The 17,368-nt window shown below is 38.0% G+C and overlaps 2 protein-coding genes across 2 annotated transcripts; both read right to left on the bottom strand.

The window, feature by feature from the left end:
• Positions 1-149: 149 nt before the first annotated feature.
• tril (TLR4 interactor with leucine-rich repeats) lies at positions 150-3,963 on the bottom strand. The gene has a single exon (XM_026289897.1). The coding sequence runs from the start codon at positions 3,678-3,680 to the stop codon at positions 1,404-1,406; it is 2,277 nt and encodes a 758-aa protein (XP_026145682.1). The 5' UTR covers positions 3,681-3,963; the 3' UTR covers positions 150-1,403.
• A 5,561-nt stretch (positions 3,964-9,524) lies between these two features.
• On the bottom strand, positions 9,525-16,900 carry LOC113120054 (uncharacterized). Its single transcript, XM_026289896.1, has 7 exons — positions 16,493-16,900; positions 12,841-13,054; positions 11,586-12,622; positions 10,814-10,883; positions 10,512-10,692; positions 10,011-10,177; positions 9,525-9,842 (listed from the first exon to the last, which is right to left on the bottom strand). Exons 2-6 carry the CDS (start codon positions 13,046-13,048, stop codon positions 10,015-10,017), a joined length of 1,659 nt encoding a protein of 552 aa, XP_026145681.1. The 5' UTR covers positions 13,049-13,054; positions 16,493-16,900; the 3' UTR covers positions 9,525-9,842; positions 10,011-10,014.
• Positions 16,901-17,368: the final 468 nt, after the last annotated feature.

Below are 17,368 nucleotides of genomic sequence, written 5' to 3'. Positions count from 1 at the left end.
AATAAATGACTGCAGAAATGTGGTTATACAGTGTTGCAGTTTAATCTTGTGAAAACTTTTATTAACGTTTTTTGCGCCATCTTATGGTGAGATTCAGTTCAGTAGCAGTTTGGTATAGACCTTATTCTGGGCAGCGCCATTTTTACTATTTTTTTTTTTTTTTTTTTACAGGAATGAAAACTAGGCTGTGAGGGATAGAAGTACATTGCGTTTAGTGAATTATACTGTTGTTTATCAACAGTGCTGGGTAGATTACTTGTAAACTGTAATCCATGACTGATAACAAATTACATGACTGAAATTGAAGTTTGTAACATTATCTGGTTAACACAAATAAGGTACTGTACTCTGATTACTTTTTGTTATTTTAGATGACTTTTGATCTAACTCATTTATCACTTAGACTTGAATGTGATCATTTTGTACAGCACAATGAAAAAGAAAAAAACATGAAAAGTTTTCATGATTAGCTAATAATCAATGAAATCATAAAAATGTCAAACCTTGGGAATCTCTATGGACAAACATTAATAAACATGGTCAAAGTTTTTTCATATTTGAAACATTATTTTCGAGACTTCTGATATAAAAAATTATTGAACGTCACTGGATATGATGAAGACAGTTTGTTTCAATTTGTTTCAGGCATATAAATGGTAGGTTCATTTAGAAAAGAAAAATGAAAAAAGATCTGGGGTTAAATTAATAAATTATCAAGAACTTACTTCAATTGTGTGAATATGTAGTCATGCAACCCATAAAAAAGTAACTATAATCTGATTATGAGCATTTTAAAACATATTATAGTCTAATTACAAGTACTTACTTTTTTTTAAATATGATTATTTGAGATTGCATGTACTCAATTACATGGTCTAGGCCTATGACTTATATACAGTATGTGCTATCATAAATATAAATTCTCTCCGTCAAAGCCTTGTCTTCATCTGTGTTCAATTCAATATGGCGTCTAAACATGCTAAAGTCTATTGTAGAATTTTGAATGTCGAGATTAAATTCATTATAAAGATAAAAAATGGAAACAGTAATTACACAATTACTATTAAAGACGTATTTATTAAAAACTCTTGAAAATCATGAAAGTGAAACGTATAAAATGTATCAAAAGACTTTTCCTGTGCTGTACCTCACGTACTGATATACTTGCCTGGAATACTGCATATCTGCATTGGGTAAATAAGTAATATGTTATCTACAAAGACATTCATTCCAAAACCAAAAAATTCTGCCAACCAGCAGCTGAGGCCTAGACAATCAATTAAAAGAAATGAAAAGATGAAAAAGAAATGAAAAAAAAAGTTGCAGTTTCAGTGGTTACTCATTTGTGGCCAGAATGATTTTTTTGCCAAAATTATCTTCTTTTCACAAACACAAACTACCCTTCAGTCTGAGTATCTGAGCATTATGACATCGTCATCTCTTCGTGCATGGCTGTTGTCAAAGAAGCGGTCACCGGGGAACTGGATGAGGTCACCTTCTTCAGCCAGTTGTCTTCCACTCTGGTAACCGCTGAATTCAGAAGAGACACAGGTAGCGGCCACAGTAGAGCGAAACGGATGTCTGGTTGAGTACATGTGACGTACATGTGCATGAGTGGACGACTTCCTGCTTCTGATCCGCCTCTTCAACACACGCCCCAGCCAGACTCCGCCCACCAGGAGGAGGAGCAGCGCATTGGCTGCCAGGGCTGCTACTGTGACAAGCTGTAGATTGACCTCAATTGTCACCGAGGGCAAAAGTGTGACAAATCCAGTGCAGTGATCTCTGGGGGCAACCTGGCACAAAGCTCCACCCACAACGCTCTCCACGCAGGTGATGTAGGTGGAGTCTGGGCGGAGCTCTTGGAGGGTCACTGCCCGGTCGGATCCATCTGTGTAAACATAGCGTGGGAAGCGGAAAGCATGGCCGAAACGGTCAAATAAAACCCGAAAGAGAAGTTCTTTCCCATGAACTAGTCCGACATCAGGAATTGTGCTCCAGCGGACTGTGGCTGTACCGGAAGTGACATCTTCCACGCTAACATTCAGGATGGAGTGATGGTTGAATTGACATGCATCAGTGATCACTTCAATCTCTGAGTCATGATGCTTGGCTCTGTCTTGTAAGGGCAGGTTGAACTGCTCCTGTGGGGCCCAAGCAAAGGTGCTGTGGTTGTGGCCTGTTAAGATAGTGGCTGTTGTCGTTGGGAAATCAGATAAAGAGCCATTCCCTGTTTTCCCAGCTGTGTGTCTTGGCCTTGAGCTGACCAGTTTCCGCTTCTTCTTTCTATCTAGTGTTGTCACGAGCCCTTGCTCCCCCTCATCCCCTTGGACACCTACATCTCCATGTTTCTCACCTTGTCGCTTCCCTCTTTCCTCCTTGAGAACCGGTGACTCCACTACTGCTCCACGGCTCTCCATTGGCTGTGGTTCTGACTCGCAGTAACCACTCATATTTCCCAGCTGGGAGTTTCTGACATAGTCCAAGTATTTTCCCGCCAGCACCGGGGGGTGAAGGCAGCGCACAAACACGGTCAACAGCTTTCCCTGAGAATGCGCATGCGTCATCCAACTTCGAAGCTTCTCCATCCGGCAGTCGCACGTCCAGTTATTCCCATTCAGTTCTACGTGGAACAAAACGCCGTTTGTGGCGAAAATTCCACCGGAGAGATTCACAAGACGGTTGTTTTTCAGTTTTAAGATCTTTAGACGAGAAAGGTGGCCGAAAGCACCGGGGTCCACGCGAGATATGTGATTGTCACTGAAGTCCAGGTTCTCGATGCTCTCCAGCGGGTCTAGCAGACTAGCAGGGATCTCGGTCAGCTCGTTCCTGTCTATCTTGAACTCTTTCACTCGCGCGAGACCCTTGAGCGCTTCGTTGTCCAGCTTTGATATCTTATTGTGGCTCAAAGAAAGTCTTGTTAGCTTTTTCAAGTTCTGAAAGACGTGATTTCCAATGTGCTTTATTTGGTTGCCTGCGATTAGAAGAGTTGTTAGTGACTTGAGATGGGAAAACATGAAAACATCCCGCAGTTCTGTTTGTTTATTGTCTGATAGGTTTAAAAACTGCAGTTTGCTGAGCCGCGCGAACGCATTACGGTCAATATGGCGAAGCTGGTTCGATTCTAATTGCAGAAACATTAAATTAGTCAGTCCTTTGAAGACGGATTCCTTTAAAAACTCAATTAAATTTCCGTCGAGTCTCAGTTTGACTAAACTATTTAAATGGCTGAAAGGTTCGGAAACAAAGTCCTTGATCTCGTTGTTATTGGTATATAATATTGTGAGTTTTTTCAGACACTGTAGAGTCCCAGGGTGTATTGTCGAGATTAAGTTGTTGCCCAGATAAAGCTCCTCCAGCATGGAGAGTTTCTCGAATGCTTTAGGATGTATATTCCTTATTTGGTTAAACTGGAGGTTTAGCCTGATTAAGTTCCCATAGCGTATGAAGTCGAACGCGCTGAGGTTGTGAATGAAGTTTCCCGCGAGACCGAGAACCACCACGTCCCCTGCGCGCTCCACCTGCGGCGCTTTGGGCACCGCGCGCAGACCGCGATTTGCGCAGAGGACGTGCTGCGCGTGCTGGCACTCGCATGGCTCGGGGCAAATGGCCCAACAAGGCGCGAAAAATAAAAGCGCTCCACTGCCTAACAAAAGAAAGTTATAGAGAAAGTATGCCATTCCAGTGATGAGCAAATAACAAGCCTCTCAATACATTCCTTTGTTTCAGTCCAGGTTCGCCAAGTTTTTCCTCGCCAGGAATTGAAGCTTTACAGATGCATTGCCGCCCGGATACAGACATTTAGATTAGCTATAAGACGAATGCATTGTGAATTTCGAGCTGTATTGATATATCCATGCACATCCGTTGTGAGCTGATGTGGCTCCAGCCGAGGAAAGATTTTCCTCCGTCAGACCCTCTCATCCCCCAAGAAGTCATCTGTTGCACATTACACACACACACACACGCACACACACACACACACACGCCATAGTCATCTTCGAGTTCAGCAGCCCGCCCCTCTCTCCTCCAGATGTGGACATTACAGTTAACCTACTAAACAACATGGCTAAACACTCGTGTATATAGGAATCTGAAATAAAGATTCTAATTTTAACGAGACCTTTGGTTGCATTAAAGACTGTTTTAATACTTTTTGTAGAAGAATTAGGATATGGGGAGAAATATAAATGCAACTGATATAACATTTACCGCCTGTTTCCAAATGATCATTTCATATTGCAGCATTACACCTCAGGAAAACAAATCTGGCAATGGTTTACCCAGACCTTATGGTGATTTTTACAAACTTTTAGGAGCTGTATAAATAAAATGTAAATTATTTGGGCCTAATATATATTAAATAAAAATGCTAAAACAAATTAATATTGATATTTCTTTCAGAAAAAATTAACAAAATGCAACTAATGGTTCAAAGATTTGTCTGCTTTGCTTATTTATAGGGGTTCTCTCTCTTGTGCAATTTTTTAATAAAACATCTCTTGTTATCTCTTGAAAAAGTGAATTAATGTTCTTCCCACGAAGGCCCCAAAGGGCTTCATCTTGGACTCCACTGCTTGTTTAATAGAGAAGTAAAGGGAATTTCAGACCAAATTTCTTTCTCTGGCCGTGTGGCAGGTTATTTAATTCAAGATGTACTGACAATCGTGAAAGTGGTCTGTGAAAACAGTGGTCAATCCAAAACTGATCATTTATAAGTTTTGGAGGGCTTTTATTTTGTAATGCAACATCAGCCAGTCCTGGCATTGACTGAGTGACACCCTGGGGTTGTGGATTATTCATCTGAATCGTCTGAAATTTCTCTGTGGAGACAGGGAGTTTCCTTATTAGAGCTTTCCAAAATCAAAGACAAAACTGGTTACATATGTTTTGGAGAGCTTTTATTTCGTAATACTATATCAGACAGTACTGACAATGGCCCAGTAACACTCTGGGTGGTAGACTGTATAATCTAAACTAAAACAGATTTGTGGAAACAGGGAGTTACATTTTTAGAGCTATCCAAAAGCAAAGACAAAACTGGTTGTATAGTTTTTGTAGGGCTTTTTTTTATTGTAATGCTACATCAAACAGTCCTGACACTGACAGAGTGACACACTGGGGTGGTGGACTTTCAATCTGAATTGAAATTGGTCTGTGGAAGCATGATCTGTCAGCCATATCTCCTCTAAACCAAGGATCAGTCAAATCTGATTTCTGCAGCTCGTGTTGGATGTAGGGTTGTAATTTCCGTGATTTTTCCATGGAATTGAACTGCTTTTAAACTGTTGCCCGTGGGTTGATTTCCCCCCCATGGGTTTGAAATGTTGCATAAATTACATTTGACTAAATTGTTTATATTGAAACGGTTTGCATTCTATGATAAAACTGTGCTGGATGTTAAGTTTTGTGAAGGAGGAACACTGAAGCATTTAGCTGCGTTTTTTTATTTTTATAAATATGCATAACAGTGACTGTTAAATATGTATTTTAGGTATGGACATTATATATTTTGAGTTTTGATATTTGGGATATGTTCATTGCACTACTTTGGGTGCTAGTTTGGTCAGGAATTTAACAACCAACAAACCACATTTTTTCATGTGTTTTTATGTTTACTTATTTATTTATCAATTAATGATAGCTAAACTGATAAATTAATGAATGCCAATGATCGCTTTTCTTTTAAACACGTTTTTAAATGCTGTTATCGTAATGCATAGTTTATGCGCGCACCAAAAAACAACATGGGGGCTTGAGACCGTGTATTTCAAAATGGAGGCTGGCCTGACCACAGTTTGGGAAGGATTGAGGAGCAAGCTCTCTTGGGTGCTTTGGGGGTAGACTTCAATCAATTGCAAAAGCCTAGAATTGACAAGTGTGATGTATTTGCAAAGAAATTTCTAGTCAAATAAAAGCTATTGTGGAATAATTCAGTTTTTCATTACTTTTCTAAACCCAATAAGAATATAGTAAATAACGTCCACCTAACGAAGTGAAAGGACCAGATGTTTCATATTTCCTTTTAGCACAAAACATTCAATGTGGAGGAGGGCTGAAGTTAAAAGTGTTGATAATTATTCTGACTGACGATTAGATCTAAAACAAAACTATAATTAACCTGGCAAAGAAAACATAGGTTAGCACCGGTCTGATTGGCACATTTGGTGTTATGAGCTGTGAGCCAGAATGGCAATGTCTTGAAAGAAACAGAAAGAGAAAAATGCATGACCAAACATACGTTTTTCTTCTCTGCACACTGCGATGTGTTTGCATGTGTGTGTTTCCAATGAGGAACCCCCTCTCCCAGGGGGTCATTTCCTGTCTAGTCCTCACATGAATTTGTCGGCTGACACACGCTTAGCTATGATGAAGAAAACTGTTGTGTGTACACAAAATGCGCTTGTGGGAGAAAAAAAAATATCACCACACAAATGACTTAATTCAAGTTACCCTGGAAAGAATAAAAAGCATGCAACTCAAAAGACAAAGAGTGAAAAGAGTGGAGAAAGAGAAGGAAACCATGTGCCATTAGCTTCACAAATTGCACAACCAACAGCAAAAGAATGGAAAAAGCATACGAGATATGGAAAAGAGAGACCAGGAGGAGAAAATAGTACAAAAGGACCCAGGGAAAAGAGACTATTAGAAAAAAGAAAGAGACAGATGGAGAATGAAAAATAGCAGGATGTGTAATAAAATGCATGTTGCCAGAGATTGATGCACATGGTTTTCATGAGCCAAGTCTTTGAATGAAAAATAGCAAATCAGAGTGTTTTAGCATCACCATGCCTAAAATAATCAATAATAAATGCACAAAGTCACACCCTTGCACAAAAGACAGTAGCATTCCCATGTGTATAAACTCCTGCGCGTTTCCCTAATGTTAGCACATTGTTCAGTCTTGGTTATTTGTTTGGGAAACAAACTCCCAATGAATGTTCTTTTCAGGTTGTTGTAATTACCATCTTCTCCAAATGTTGCAGGGAGCTTTTGTGTGTCAACCTAATAAGTACCTCCAAAGAATGTTCTTTCATGGCTATTTGTATGATTTATAAACTATAAACTAACCTTCCTAGAACCTAAACTGTTAACATAGACATCCTCTGACATTATCTTTTTTGTATCTCTGTATGTTTAATTTGCATAGTGTCGCTACGACACACAGCACAAACATAAGCATACACACCTTCAAACACATCTCATTCTCAGTCTCTCTCACGAGGGCACATGTCTCTTAGTAACGATCACCCTCTCTGAGAAAGCAGGGAGGTTGCCTATTGGAAACACATGCTGCCTTATTGATGAACAACAGCTTTCCATAAAAACACGTCACTCATTTAGCAGCATTCATTTACCCAAAAAACCAAAGGCAAAATAATAAACTCCCAAAACTCATCTAACAATACAATATGTACAGTATATGGGTATTTGTTGTTCTCATTCTCTTATTCATTGTGATAAATGAAAGTGTGAATTATTTTACATTCCTGTCTGTCTTCAGGATTTTTAGCTCTTGCAACTGTATATATCTCTGTATCAGTATTCGTGAGAACAAGAGAAAAAGGGGGAGAAAAGGAAAAGAGAGATTTGAGGACTTGACATGAGCAACAGCTGGTTGGGTCATTAAGTTCTTTAACCTAGATCTGCTGCACAGACTTTAACTCTCTACTGCCCTTTACACAGTATAAGTCTGTGTACATCTGTGGAGTCAAGGCACAAATCTTACTGGTACTGACATCCTGCTGAGAAAGTAAAACAGGCAAATGAACTTGTGTCACTATAACGCCTATACTGTGAGAGTGTATGCGTGTATCTGCATCTTTTAACACCATGGCAGTTGATCCCTAAAGTTATAGTTCATTTAAAAATGATAATCCATCCCATAATTTACTCACCCTCATGCAGCTTCACAACTGTATGACAAAATAAAAATATTTGAACTGTTTTTGACTCTACAAGGAACGTCAGCGGGGTCCTAAAAACATGTGAATCCATTGACTTTCATGGACAAAAAACTTTTTTTTTTAATGATCCTAATTTGTGTTCTATAAACAAATAAAAAACCGAAAATCATAGGCTAGACATTTTGAATGACTTGATGGTTAGTAAATATAACCAGTTAGTCTGATATCAGAATTTATATTAGCTCTCCATAATTTTTCTAATGTTAAATCGACCTTAGTCAGGTTAGACATATTGAGTTTAACCCTTATGCGTTGTTGGGGACGGTTTCTTCCACTAGGGGGTAAAGTTGAGTCTTAAATTTGGTCACAACTTTCTCTGTGTTTCAGCAAATGGAATGATCTTTGTTGACAAATCTTATTTTGACACATATTTTCCACATAAAATGCTTAGAAATAAAAAAAAACTCAACAATACACTTTGGGCAAATTCACTACTCTTCCGTTATGTTCGTGGATGAAAACATCCTCTCAATTAAATTGCTGTAAAAATCAGATAAATATTTTTTTCTAATTTTTGCATAAATCTATTAATCAACCACAGCCCTAGTCAAAATATATAGAAAAATCCAAGATTTTAACTTATTTTCAATATAAAAAGCACTAGACTGGATAATTTTTTTTTTTTTTTTTTTTTACCTTTTATCACAGTCTTGGGCATGTATACACTGTAAAAAAATGTCCTGTAAAATAACAGTAAAGAGCTGGCAGCAGAGACGCCAGCAGTATACCGTTATTTTTACGGTATTCATACGTAAAATTACTTTACGGTATTAGTCTGTAAACCAGAAAAACGGTATGTTTCTGTATTTCTATAATTTACAGTAAAGAGCTGGCAGCAAAGACGCCAGCAATATACCGTTATTTTTACGGTATTCATACGTAAAATTACTTTACGGTATTAGTCTGTAAACCAGAAAAACGGTATGTTTCTGTATTTCTATAATTTACAGTAAAGAGCTGGCAGCAAAGACGCCAGCAATATACCGTTATTTTTACGGTATTCATACGTAAAATTACTTTACGGTGGTAGTCTGTAAACCAGAAATACAGTATATTTCTGTAGTCACACTGTTAAATGATTTCACAGTCTAATAAAGTTAAAAAAAATGCAGTACATTTGTGTGATTTATTTGGAAACTAAAATAATATTGTTTAGATTGTTACTTTAACTTATCACAGTTTACTTTAGACAGGCACGTCTACTGGGCCTGTCTACAGTAAACTGTGAGAAGTTAAAGTAACAACCTAAACACTATTATTGTCATTTCCAAATAATCACAAAGATATGCTGAATTACATTAACTGTATTATAAATAACATAAATTTAGAAGTTTCGTAAAATATCAGTCTTCATTGATATTTAAAATATCAGTCTCCCAATGAACTCCAGGACTAAAGACAATTGCTTAAGAATTATTGTGAATATAATGCAAAATAAGCAATAAAACTTCTAAATCAAATACCTTTATTTAAAAGAGCAATGTCAATGTCAACATGAATACAAAAAAAGTTTGTCAATTTAAAAGATTTATATTTGTAATCTGCAATATATACTTCCATAATAACATCTGAACATGTGCAGAATTGACAACATTTTGAAAACATACCTAAGAACATTTTGAAAATGCGCATTAAGGCCATTTTGAAACTATAACATTTTAGCAAGATGAATCAATAACAGCATCAATAAAAACATTTAGGGATGAAACCGTAAGGTAGGCAACTGTGTCACTGCAAGCTAGACTTGCAGGTTACCTCTTAAAATTGTCCTGTGAGGTAGGCTTGTGTTTTTACATCTCAGTTGTTGATCAAGGAGAGATGAACATCACTTTGGTAGTAGCTGTTCCTCTGTGCAGCATTATTCCAGTACTTCCACTGTCAAAAAACAACAAATATTCATAATAATAAATAAACTATACAATCAGGAATGTACAGCATACACTCCAAGCTAATGCTTATAAATTTAATAATACCAGTTCTCTTGTGGCTTAATGTGACAATGCCAGAGTGTCAAAACAAAGAGAGAAAGATTATAGAGCTCACCAATCTATATGAAGTTCCATTCAAAGTCAAGGAGATTCTTCAGTAGCGTGGCGACGTGTGTATTGACTGCAGAAGACTTCTTCTGGACGATTACACCTTTCTTCTTAGAGACAACCTTGCCCCTTTTGGCCTTTGTCCCTCTCTCTGGATTTATACCAATGAAGCGTCTGAAATCAAAATAGTCTAAGATCACAGTGCGGTTGCAACAAAATAATGTTTTTTGTACATGCAATTAAATGCAATAAATTGCATTGCATTGCACAAATAGAGTGGATTGAATGACATCAAATGGAACTATAATGAAGCCTATACCCTCTGTTTGTGTGAGTGTGTGTAGATGTGTGTGTGTGTGTGAAGATGTGTGTGTGTGTGTGTGTGTGTAGGTGTGTACTGAGACTTGAAATGTACAGTACTAATAACCATTTTATGCAAAAAAATACAAACACATTGATTTAATTGTATATATCCATATAATGATGACAGGGAATGAAGGGGGTTTACCTCTGAATGAATTCCAGAGTGCAGGCTGCCTCTTCTTGATACTGAAGGTTCAATATGTAGTAGATTGCAAAAATAGCAGCAAGTCCTGTTGCAAATGTTGGTGTGATGCCCTCAGAGATTACACGGCCCTCAAAGGTGATCATCCAACCCTTAATTGTGACTTGCCCTGTTGCACCTGAAACTTCAAGTCATAGCAACATGGGAATAATTGTTACCATGTGTAAGCATTTGTAAACTCAAGATGAATAGTCGATATGATATACAATGTGTCTATCAATTAATATAAATTAAATGTATATTACCAGGCAGTATCAGGCGAGGACTTGCAGGAAGACTGAGAGTTGTCTCAACGTCAGCTGCAGTGGCAGACACCTGAAGGGAACAAATACATTATCCTTACCATAATAAGATTTTGAAGAAGAATATTTAGCTAAAGAATAATAATTTGTAAACACTAGGATAGAGTAACCAAGAGGTGAATGAGGTAGGCTTCTGAAGTACCTACAATCAAACTGCTAAATAAATTTGGCATTCAAAATTTAAAGGGTAACAATTTAATTTTTACAGGTCTTGGGGAGTTCTACTGCAGACGTCTAAAACGTAGTATGAACCCTTTTGGGACTCTAGGGGGAACTGCACATTATATGATAAATTGCCTCCAGGGATGTCACTCAGTGGTCAGGTTGCATTGTGGATAATGTAGGCACCAGGTTATGAAAAGGAAGAAGAATGTGGAATAAAAAAGTTAATACTTGTGTTTCTGCTGTATTGATTTGATTATTTGCTTTTAAAACATTCAACAGTGTCATAGTAGGGCAAAGAAGACAAGTTAAATACTTGTTAAAACCTTGCACCTACTTTACCCATAATGCAATTTAGCAACTGTGTGACAACATGGAGGTAAATTATCAGCTTACACGCAGCTTGCTCTAAGCTACAAAATAATTTACACTTCTGTTTTCACATATGTAGTAGTACTCCCCAAAACTAGTACACACATTAGGCGTCTGGACACTGAAGACTGGTGGAGTCACCCTTTAAAACACAGGGTAAGAGAGAAAAAATAAAACTTACATCTGTAAGAAGGATCAGCCCAGTTATGTCCTCTCCAAAGTGTGCCATGAGCAGCTGAACAACACGAAGTGCCATCTCATTATCTTCACCATTAGAGAGGATATCTTTGACATTTTTGTTGGTAGGTTTTCCCCTGAAGTATTCTGTGATGGCTCTTCCACATTCCTGCATGCTGAGTTCCAAGCTACGAAGCACATTGATGTCTGTGAGCAACTCAAAATGGCCGTATATATACCTTGGCGTGAAAAGAAAAGGCCATTTGCTTTTCACATCTTCAATGTCAGGTGGTGGAATTGTATTTATATGGCGACGTTGTAGAGAGAATGTGAGCTCCATTAGATTTTTTACTTCTGCTCTTTCTGCTCCACCTGCTCCCTCCTGTTTATAAATCTCCTCCAGTCTCTGGCGGTGCTGTTCCACAGTTTCATCAGTTTCTTCTGGGGGCAGCTCTGGCTGAAATCGTGTACATCCGTATGTGTCAGTTGGACCCCTCTTGGCTGTAGAGGATCGGTGGAATGAGAAGCTTCCATCACGGTTCAAATTCTCAATGCGGTTTTTCAATTGAATCAAAAGTGATGTGTAACCTCCACACAGAAGTGACCCATCTGGTGCAATATCAGCAAAACTCTTTGGGTACTGCCTGATGATATTTCGAACCACAGTTAGGCATTGTGCGCGAGTGGGGTTAGCCTCATACCTTCTCATTTCATCCGCGAGTACTCGTACCATCTGACGTCGCTCCATTGGTTTAGGTCTCTTGCCATCTGCAATTGCAGAACGAATTTCCTGTGGCATTTGTTCCCAAGGGACCTGGAAAGTTTCTGGCCATGTTTTCAGTATCTGAGATGTGGAAGGTCTGTTGCTTGGTTCACTGTTTCTTGACTGGCTTGAACATGAAGAAATGGCTGATAGCTGTGATGAGCTAGAATTAGGCGGAGTGCATAATGTTGGTGATGACGACCCCGACACCGACCAATCACTACTCATTGGTGACGAAGTTGGAATGACTTGTAAATCCAATGTAACTTTCTCGGTTTCTAAAAAAAATATATATATATTTAGGGCACATAACTAATAAGCTATCTCAGAGTCACTGCAGACATTTGGCCAAAAGTCTTCTAAACTCTCGTTATATATCTCGGCATATTTGAAAAGTTCAAAGGTGCATTATATAGTTTCAGAAAAAGAAATTCCACAACTGAATAAACAAGAGAATATAACAAGAAAATGTCACACTAGATTAACCATATATTACCTAATTTGAATGCATCCAGGAGTTTTCTGCACTGGATAACAGGTAACAGATCAGCAATGTCTTCCTGTTGTACATATTTTAAGTCTTCTTTTGATTCCAAGCCGGAGCTCTGAAGTTTCGATATTATTTGCCACTGAGTCTCTTCAGACAGGTTTGGCAAGGTCTTGCAGATTATCTCTTTGATTTCTTCACTCATGTTCGCCATCATTCTGGACTAGAGGGAAATAATGGTGAAGAATTATCAGTGGTGTGCCATGCACAGTGTACTCAGGCAAGGGATAGTAATCAAGCAGATTCTCCTGATTAATACAACAGTAGTTTCTCTGCATCAGTGTGAGGCTGTAAACACCCATGTCAGGAATACGCAGGGCATGATACTTTTCAGCTATAAAATATACTGTTGAATCCTTATGAACGAGAACCACTTTGATTTTTCCAGTAACAAGCCCCTCATCATCATGATCAATCACAATGATCATGTTCTTTCTGTATTTTGTCCCCTTCACAGTCACTTCATTGGCTATCAGAGTGTTTGTGGACTCAAAATTGTGATTTGCAACTGCTTCTATGATTACATCATTGTAGTCATCTGAGAAAAACTGTGTGCCCCTGTCTACTGAAACATCTGGAGGGAAGAAGGCACCTGCACTCAGAAAGGCCTGCAGAAGCTGATGTCTCTCTGCAAGAGTAGAACATGGATTCTTAAAGTTGCGCAATTTTCTCAAACACTGCTTAAAATATGTGTGTTTGCTCTCGAATCTTAAAGTCCATAGGCGAATAAGTGGCCCAAACTGGATAATGAGCTCAGGATAATGACTGACATAATGATGTTTGGGCTTAAGTGGTTTGTCAGGAAAGGTTTGAATTCGGCAAAGTAAATATTCATCAATCAGAACTCTTAGGTAGGCTATCTGGCCATTTGAAATTGCAGGTGCACAACTGAGATCCACGACTTCTCTAAGTTGCAAAACCAACTGCCAAACTTGGTTGTCACTTGGATTTTTTACTTTGTCTCCGATCAAAATAGGCAACATTCTTAGCAAACACCAATTCTGCACAGCATGTCCCCCAAGTTTTCCACCGTCTGGATTAACCTCACACGGTTTGTCATTAGCATCCCTACCGAGATACTTGAACTGATTTATTCGTTGATTCAACTCAAGATAGCTAAACATTTTATCCACCTTAACAAGATGGTTAATGTACAGTGCCAGATCAGAGGATACAATACCTTCAAAAAGATCATGGCCAAGACATGGAGGCAACCCTGGCTGACATACATGGAAGTATTTGAGTGTATTAAACGCGGAGTCAAATTTAACACCTCCACTAGATGTAGACTGTCCTTCACTGCTCTGAACATGACCACTATATGACTGCACTGTACGTTTTGTGCTCTGGATAAGAGGATCTGCATGGAATGCGTCTCTGCTGATATCACAATATCTGCAGAAGTGCAAACTCTTGCTGAAGTTCTCCACAAAGCCTCCTATGTTATGTGAGCCTAGGTTGTCACCTGCAATGGCACACAAAGTTCCCTTGTAAACATTTCCATCAGACAGGGTAACACCATTGAGCTCAAGATCTTTAAGGTCATTAACAAGAGTGCCCATAACCAAGTCTTGACCAAAATACTTAAAATCGTGTTCTTTACAGAGAAGAACAAGTTGCATTTGATCAGTGCTGGATCTGTTGTGTGGCATTAAATCTGCTAGAGTTAGATACACTGCAAGTATCTTATGTTTTTTCTTTCCAGATCCCAGTGGGTTTACCACTTCAAATGCATCCTGATAAAGGATCAAGCTCAGTGATGAACTCTCCGTCTGGAAGAGCACATTCTCAGACATATTTTTGCCATCCCACACATCCTTAAGAATATCCTTCAAACCAGTACTGGAGTGTACTTGCTTATATTGTTCCTGCACTGATTGGCAATGGAATAGAGAATCAATTGTCTGTTTAATAGGAACATACTGGACAAAACACTCTTTGCCTGCCTCATTCTGACCTAGACAGATCTGAACTGGCTCAACATAGTTGAAGCTGTTCTTGAAAACATTTTTTCTTTTCTGATCAGTTTTCAGTGGCCGAGTGTTGCAGGTCCTAAAAAGATCCTCAGTTTTCATGACTTCAATCACATTGTTTGTGTCTGCTTCAGAAATGCCAAGTGTAATCAACTTCTCGTTGAGTTTAAAAAGCAAATGTGACTGGCTTATATCATGTATTTCCTGAAAATCATCAATAATTGTTTGGATGACAGAGGATGGAAGCAAACACTTTGCTTGCAATTTCAAATAAAAAAGGGCTAAATTTTTAAAGAACTGTGATTCATCAGCAATTTCTGGGTAAATCTCTTGTTCATCAACTGCATCACCGGGAGGATCAATCTGCATATCAGACTGATCTTGTTCACTCACATAGGAAACACCAGGATTCACAATGGATTCAGCCAAATTTTCCTCAGCAACATTTTTATGTTTCCGACTCATGTGTGATGTGAATGTGGATAAAACTGTAAAGCTCTTGCTACAGTGTCTGTAAGGACACGCAACTTTTTTCCCCTCTCTAATGTGTGTTTTCAAATGAGAGTAAAATGCAGTCAAAGTCTCACACCTTGCACTGCAGATATCAACATGACATGTTAGTTCAACACCAGACAAAGTAGGCCTAACTACACGTTTATTATGTCTGTAAATGTGACACTTAAATGTTGAAAATTTTTGAAAAGTCTGACTGCAATCTGGCAAAACACACTTAAAGGTTAAATTAGGTGTATTTTTATGAATTCTCATGTGCCTTATGTATGTCACTATTGTAGCACAATTATGACAACAGATCTGACAGGGGAACATTTTGTTATTGCCCGATGGTAATTTTTTATGGAAAATTTTCATCAACAAACATGCATTAGTATTGATTACGGCTGCTGGCTAATTTTTTGTGAAACCGTATCAGTCTTCATTCAGAAATGTTTAACCTTTACCGAGTTTCAATGTTAATATTGTGAAAAAAAACCCCACAGATGATGCAAAACGCTTTGACAAAGCCTATAGCCTACTCTAAAACAGTTGAGAAGTTGGCTGTGTGAGACACGCAGCGACAGATAAAAAAAAAAAAAAAAAAAAAAATACATTCACAAAGAGTCCAGAAAGACAATATTTTCACACCAATTTGGCATTTAAATAGAAAAATTCAAATCCTTGACGATTCAACTGTCTTTAACCGATCTACAATTAGCTTAATTTTCTTGTTAACTGTTTGAAAAAACACCTTTAAAACCAAATAAAACTCACCAAAACCATCTTGGTTAGACGATGTACAAATAATCCTATGGTTTGGTTAAAATAATTCCTTAATCACTGGGCAAAATGTACCATTTGGCTAATTATTCCAGTATCCTAACGCTATTTTCCTGCTGCCTTCATCTGTCGATTAGCCGCTCTCTCGCTTGCCGGTTAACAAGTGTTGTTCCTCGGAAGCTTAAGTTCGGCTAACGTTAATGAAATTAAATAAAATACCACCCAAAAGTAATATTGTTTTGGCTTTTCAAATCTAAGCCCCACTGTCAAATGACGTTCAAATCCCTACCAATACAAGCTCCTATCAGTTTTATATCAAGCATTCTTGGCAATAAGAATAAAAATTGAATTACCGTTTAATTTGTAGATGTTTGATGTTTGTAGACGTTTAATTTGTAGATGAAAGACCGATGGATGTTGATGAAAAACACTCGACGATGTGTGCAGCGCGTCATCTAAATTGTGCGTCCTCTTCTGGAAAATCTCCTATCCAAATGATGGTTCCCATCCAGGAGTAAATGGCAAATTATTTCTGTATTTGTAAAGAAAATTTACCAAAAGCAGTAGCCTCAATTTAAAAAGATTAATGTTGAATCAAGCTTTTGACAGCGTGCTCCAAATTCCCCAGTCAACAGGCAGTTTCCAAAAAATACTGTATTGTCCTGTAATTTAAAACATCATCATACTGTTTTGGGCCTCTGTCTTGTTGCTCCAATTTAAGCAGCCCAGAATGCATTGTGAACTACAGTACTAAACTGTTTAACATGAAAACAGTATTTTATTGTTGAAAATCGGCTGTAAATTTACAGCAATTGCTTACAGTGTACATAATCAATTGCATGAATGTACTGAAGCAATCACAACTTGTTCAAAAGAATGAGAATCTGGTTTTATGATGTGTATAAATGACTAGATGATGTGGAGGTTGTAAAAGTAGTTTTGAGAAGTTTATTTCTGATTTGAGAAATGCACCAAAGCGATTGAGAAAAACTGTAATCATATTTGAGGATTTGTATGAATAAAAAATGTTAATAAACAGCTGCTGCTGATGCTTTTGCCTCATATTGCAACTTAACTGTTATTCATTCAAACAATAGCAGCTGTGTTTTGTTGTGAAAGCAGCTATTTACATAAATGGCAATGTAAAAAGTATGCAGATCTCCTTCCTATATACTCTATATTCTCCTATTTCTTTTCTTTTTTCTCTTACAAGTGATATGATCAGCATT

This window comes from Carassius auratus, chromosome 19 (genome assembly GCF_003368295.1).
Source record: "Carassius auratus strain Wakin chromosome 19, ASM336829v1, whole genome shotgun sequence".
In the NCBI taxonomy this organism is placed as follows: domain Eukaryota; kingdom Metazoa; phylum Chordata; class Actinopteri; order Cypriniformes; family Cyprinidae; genus Carassius; species Carassius auratus.
Note: the sequence above shows the minus strand (reverse complement) of the source record. Positions and strands in the feature narration are given on the sequence as shown.

Bases quoted from the DNA above. Each gene is read 5' to 3' on its own strand.
- LOC113120054 (XM_026289896.1), bottom strand. From the start codon at position 13,048: ATGATGGCGAACATGAGTGAAGAAATCAAAGAGATAATCTGCAAGACC. The intron at 12,623-12,840 runs GTAATATATGGT...TATTTTTTTTAG, and splicing joins CCTGGATGCATTCAAATTAG to AAACCGAGAAAGTTACATTG. The intron at 10,693-10,813 runs GTAATATACATT...TATGACTTGAAG, and splicing joins TCCTCGCCTGATACTGCCTG to TTTCAGGTGCAACAGGGCAA.
- tril (XM_026289897.1), bottom strand. From the start codon at position 3,680: ATGGCATACTTTCTCTATAACTTTCTTTTGTTAGGCAGTGGAGCGCTT.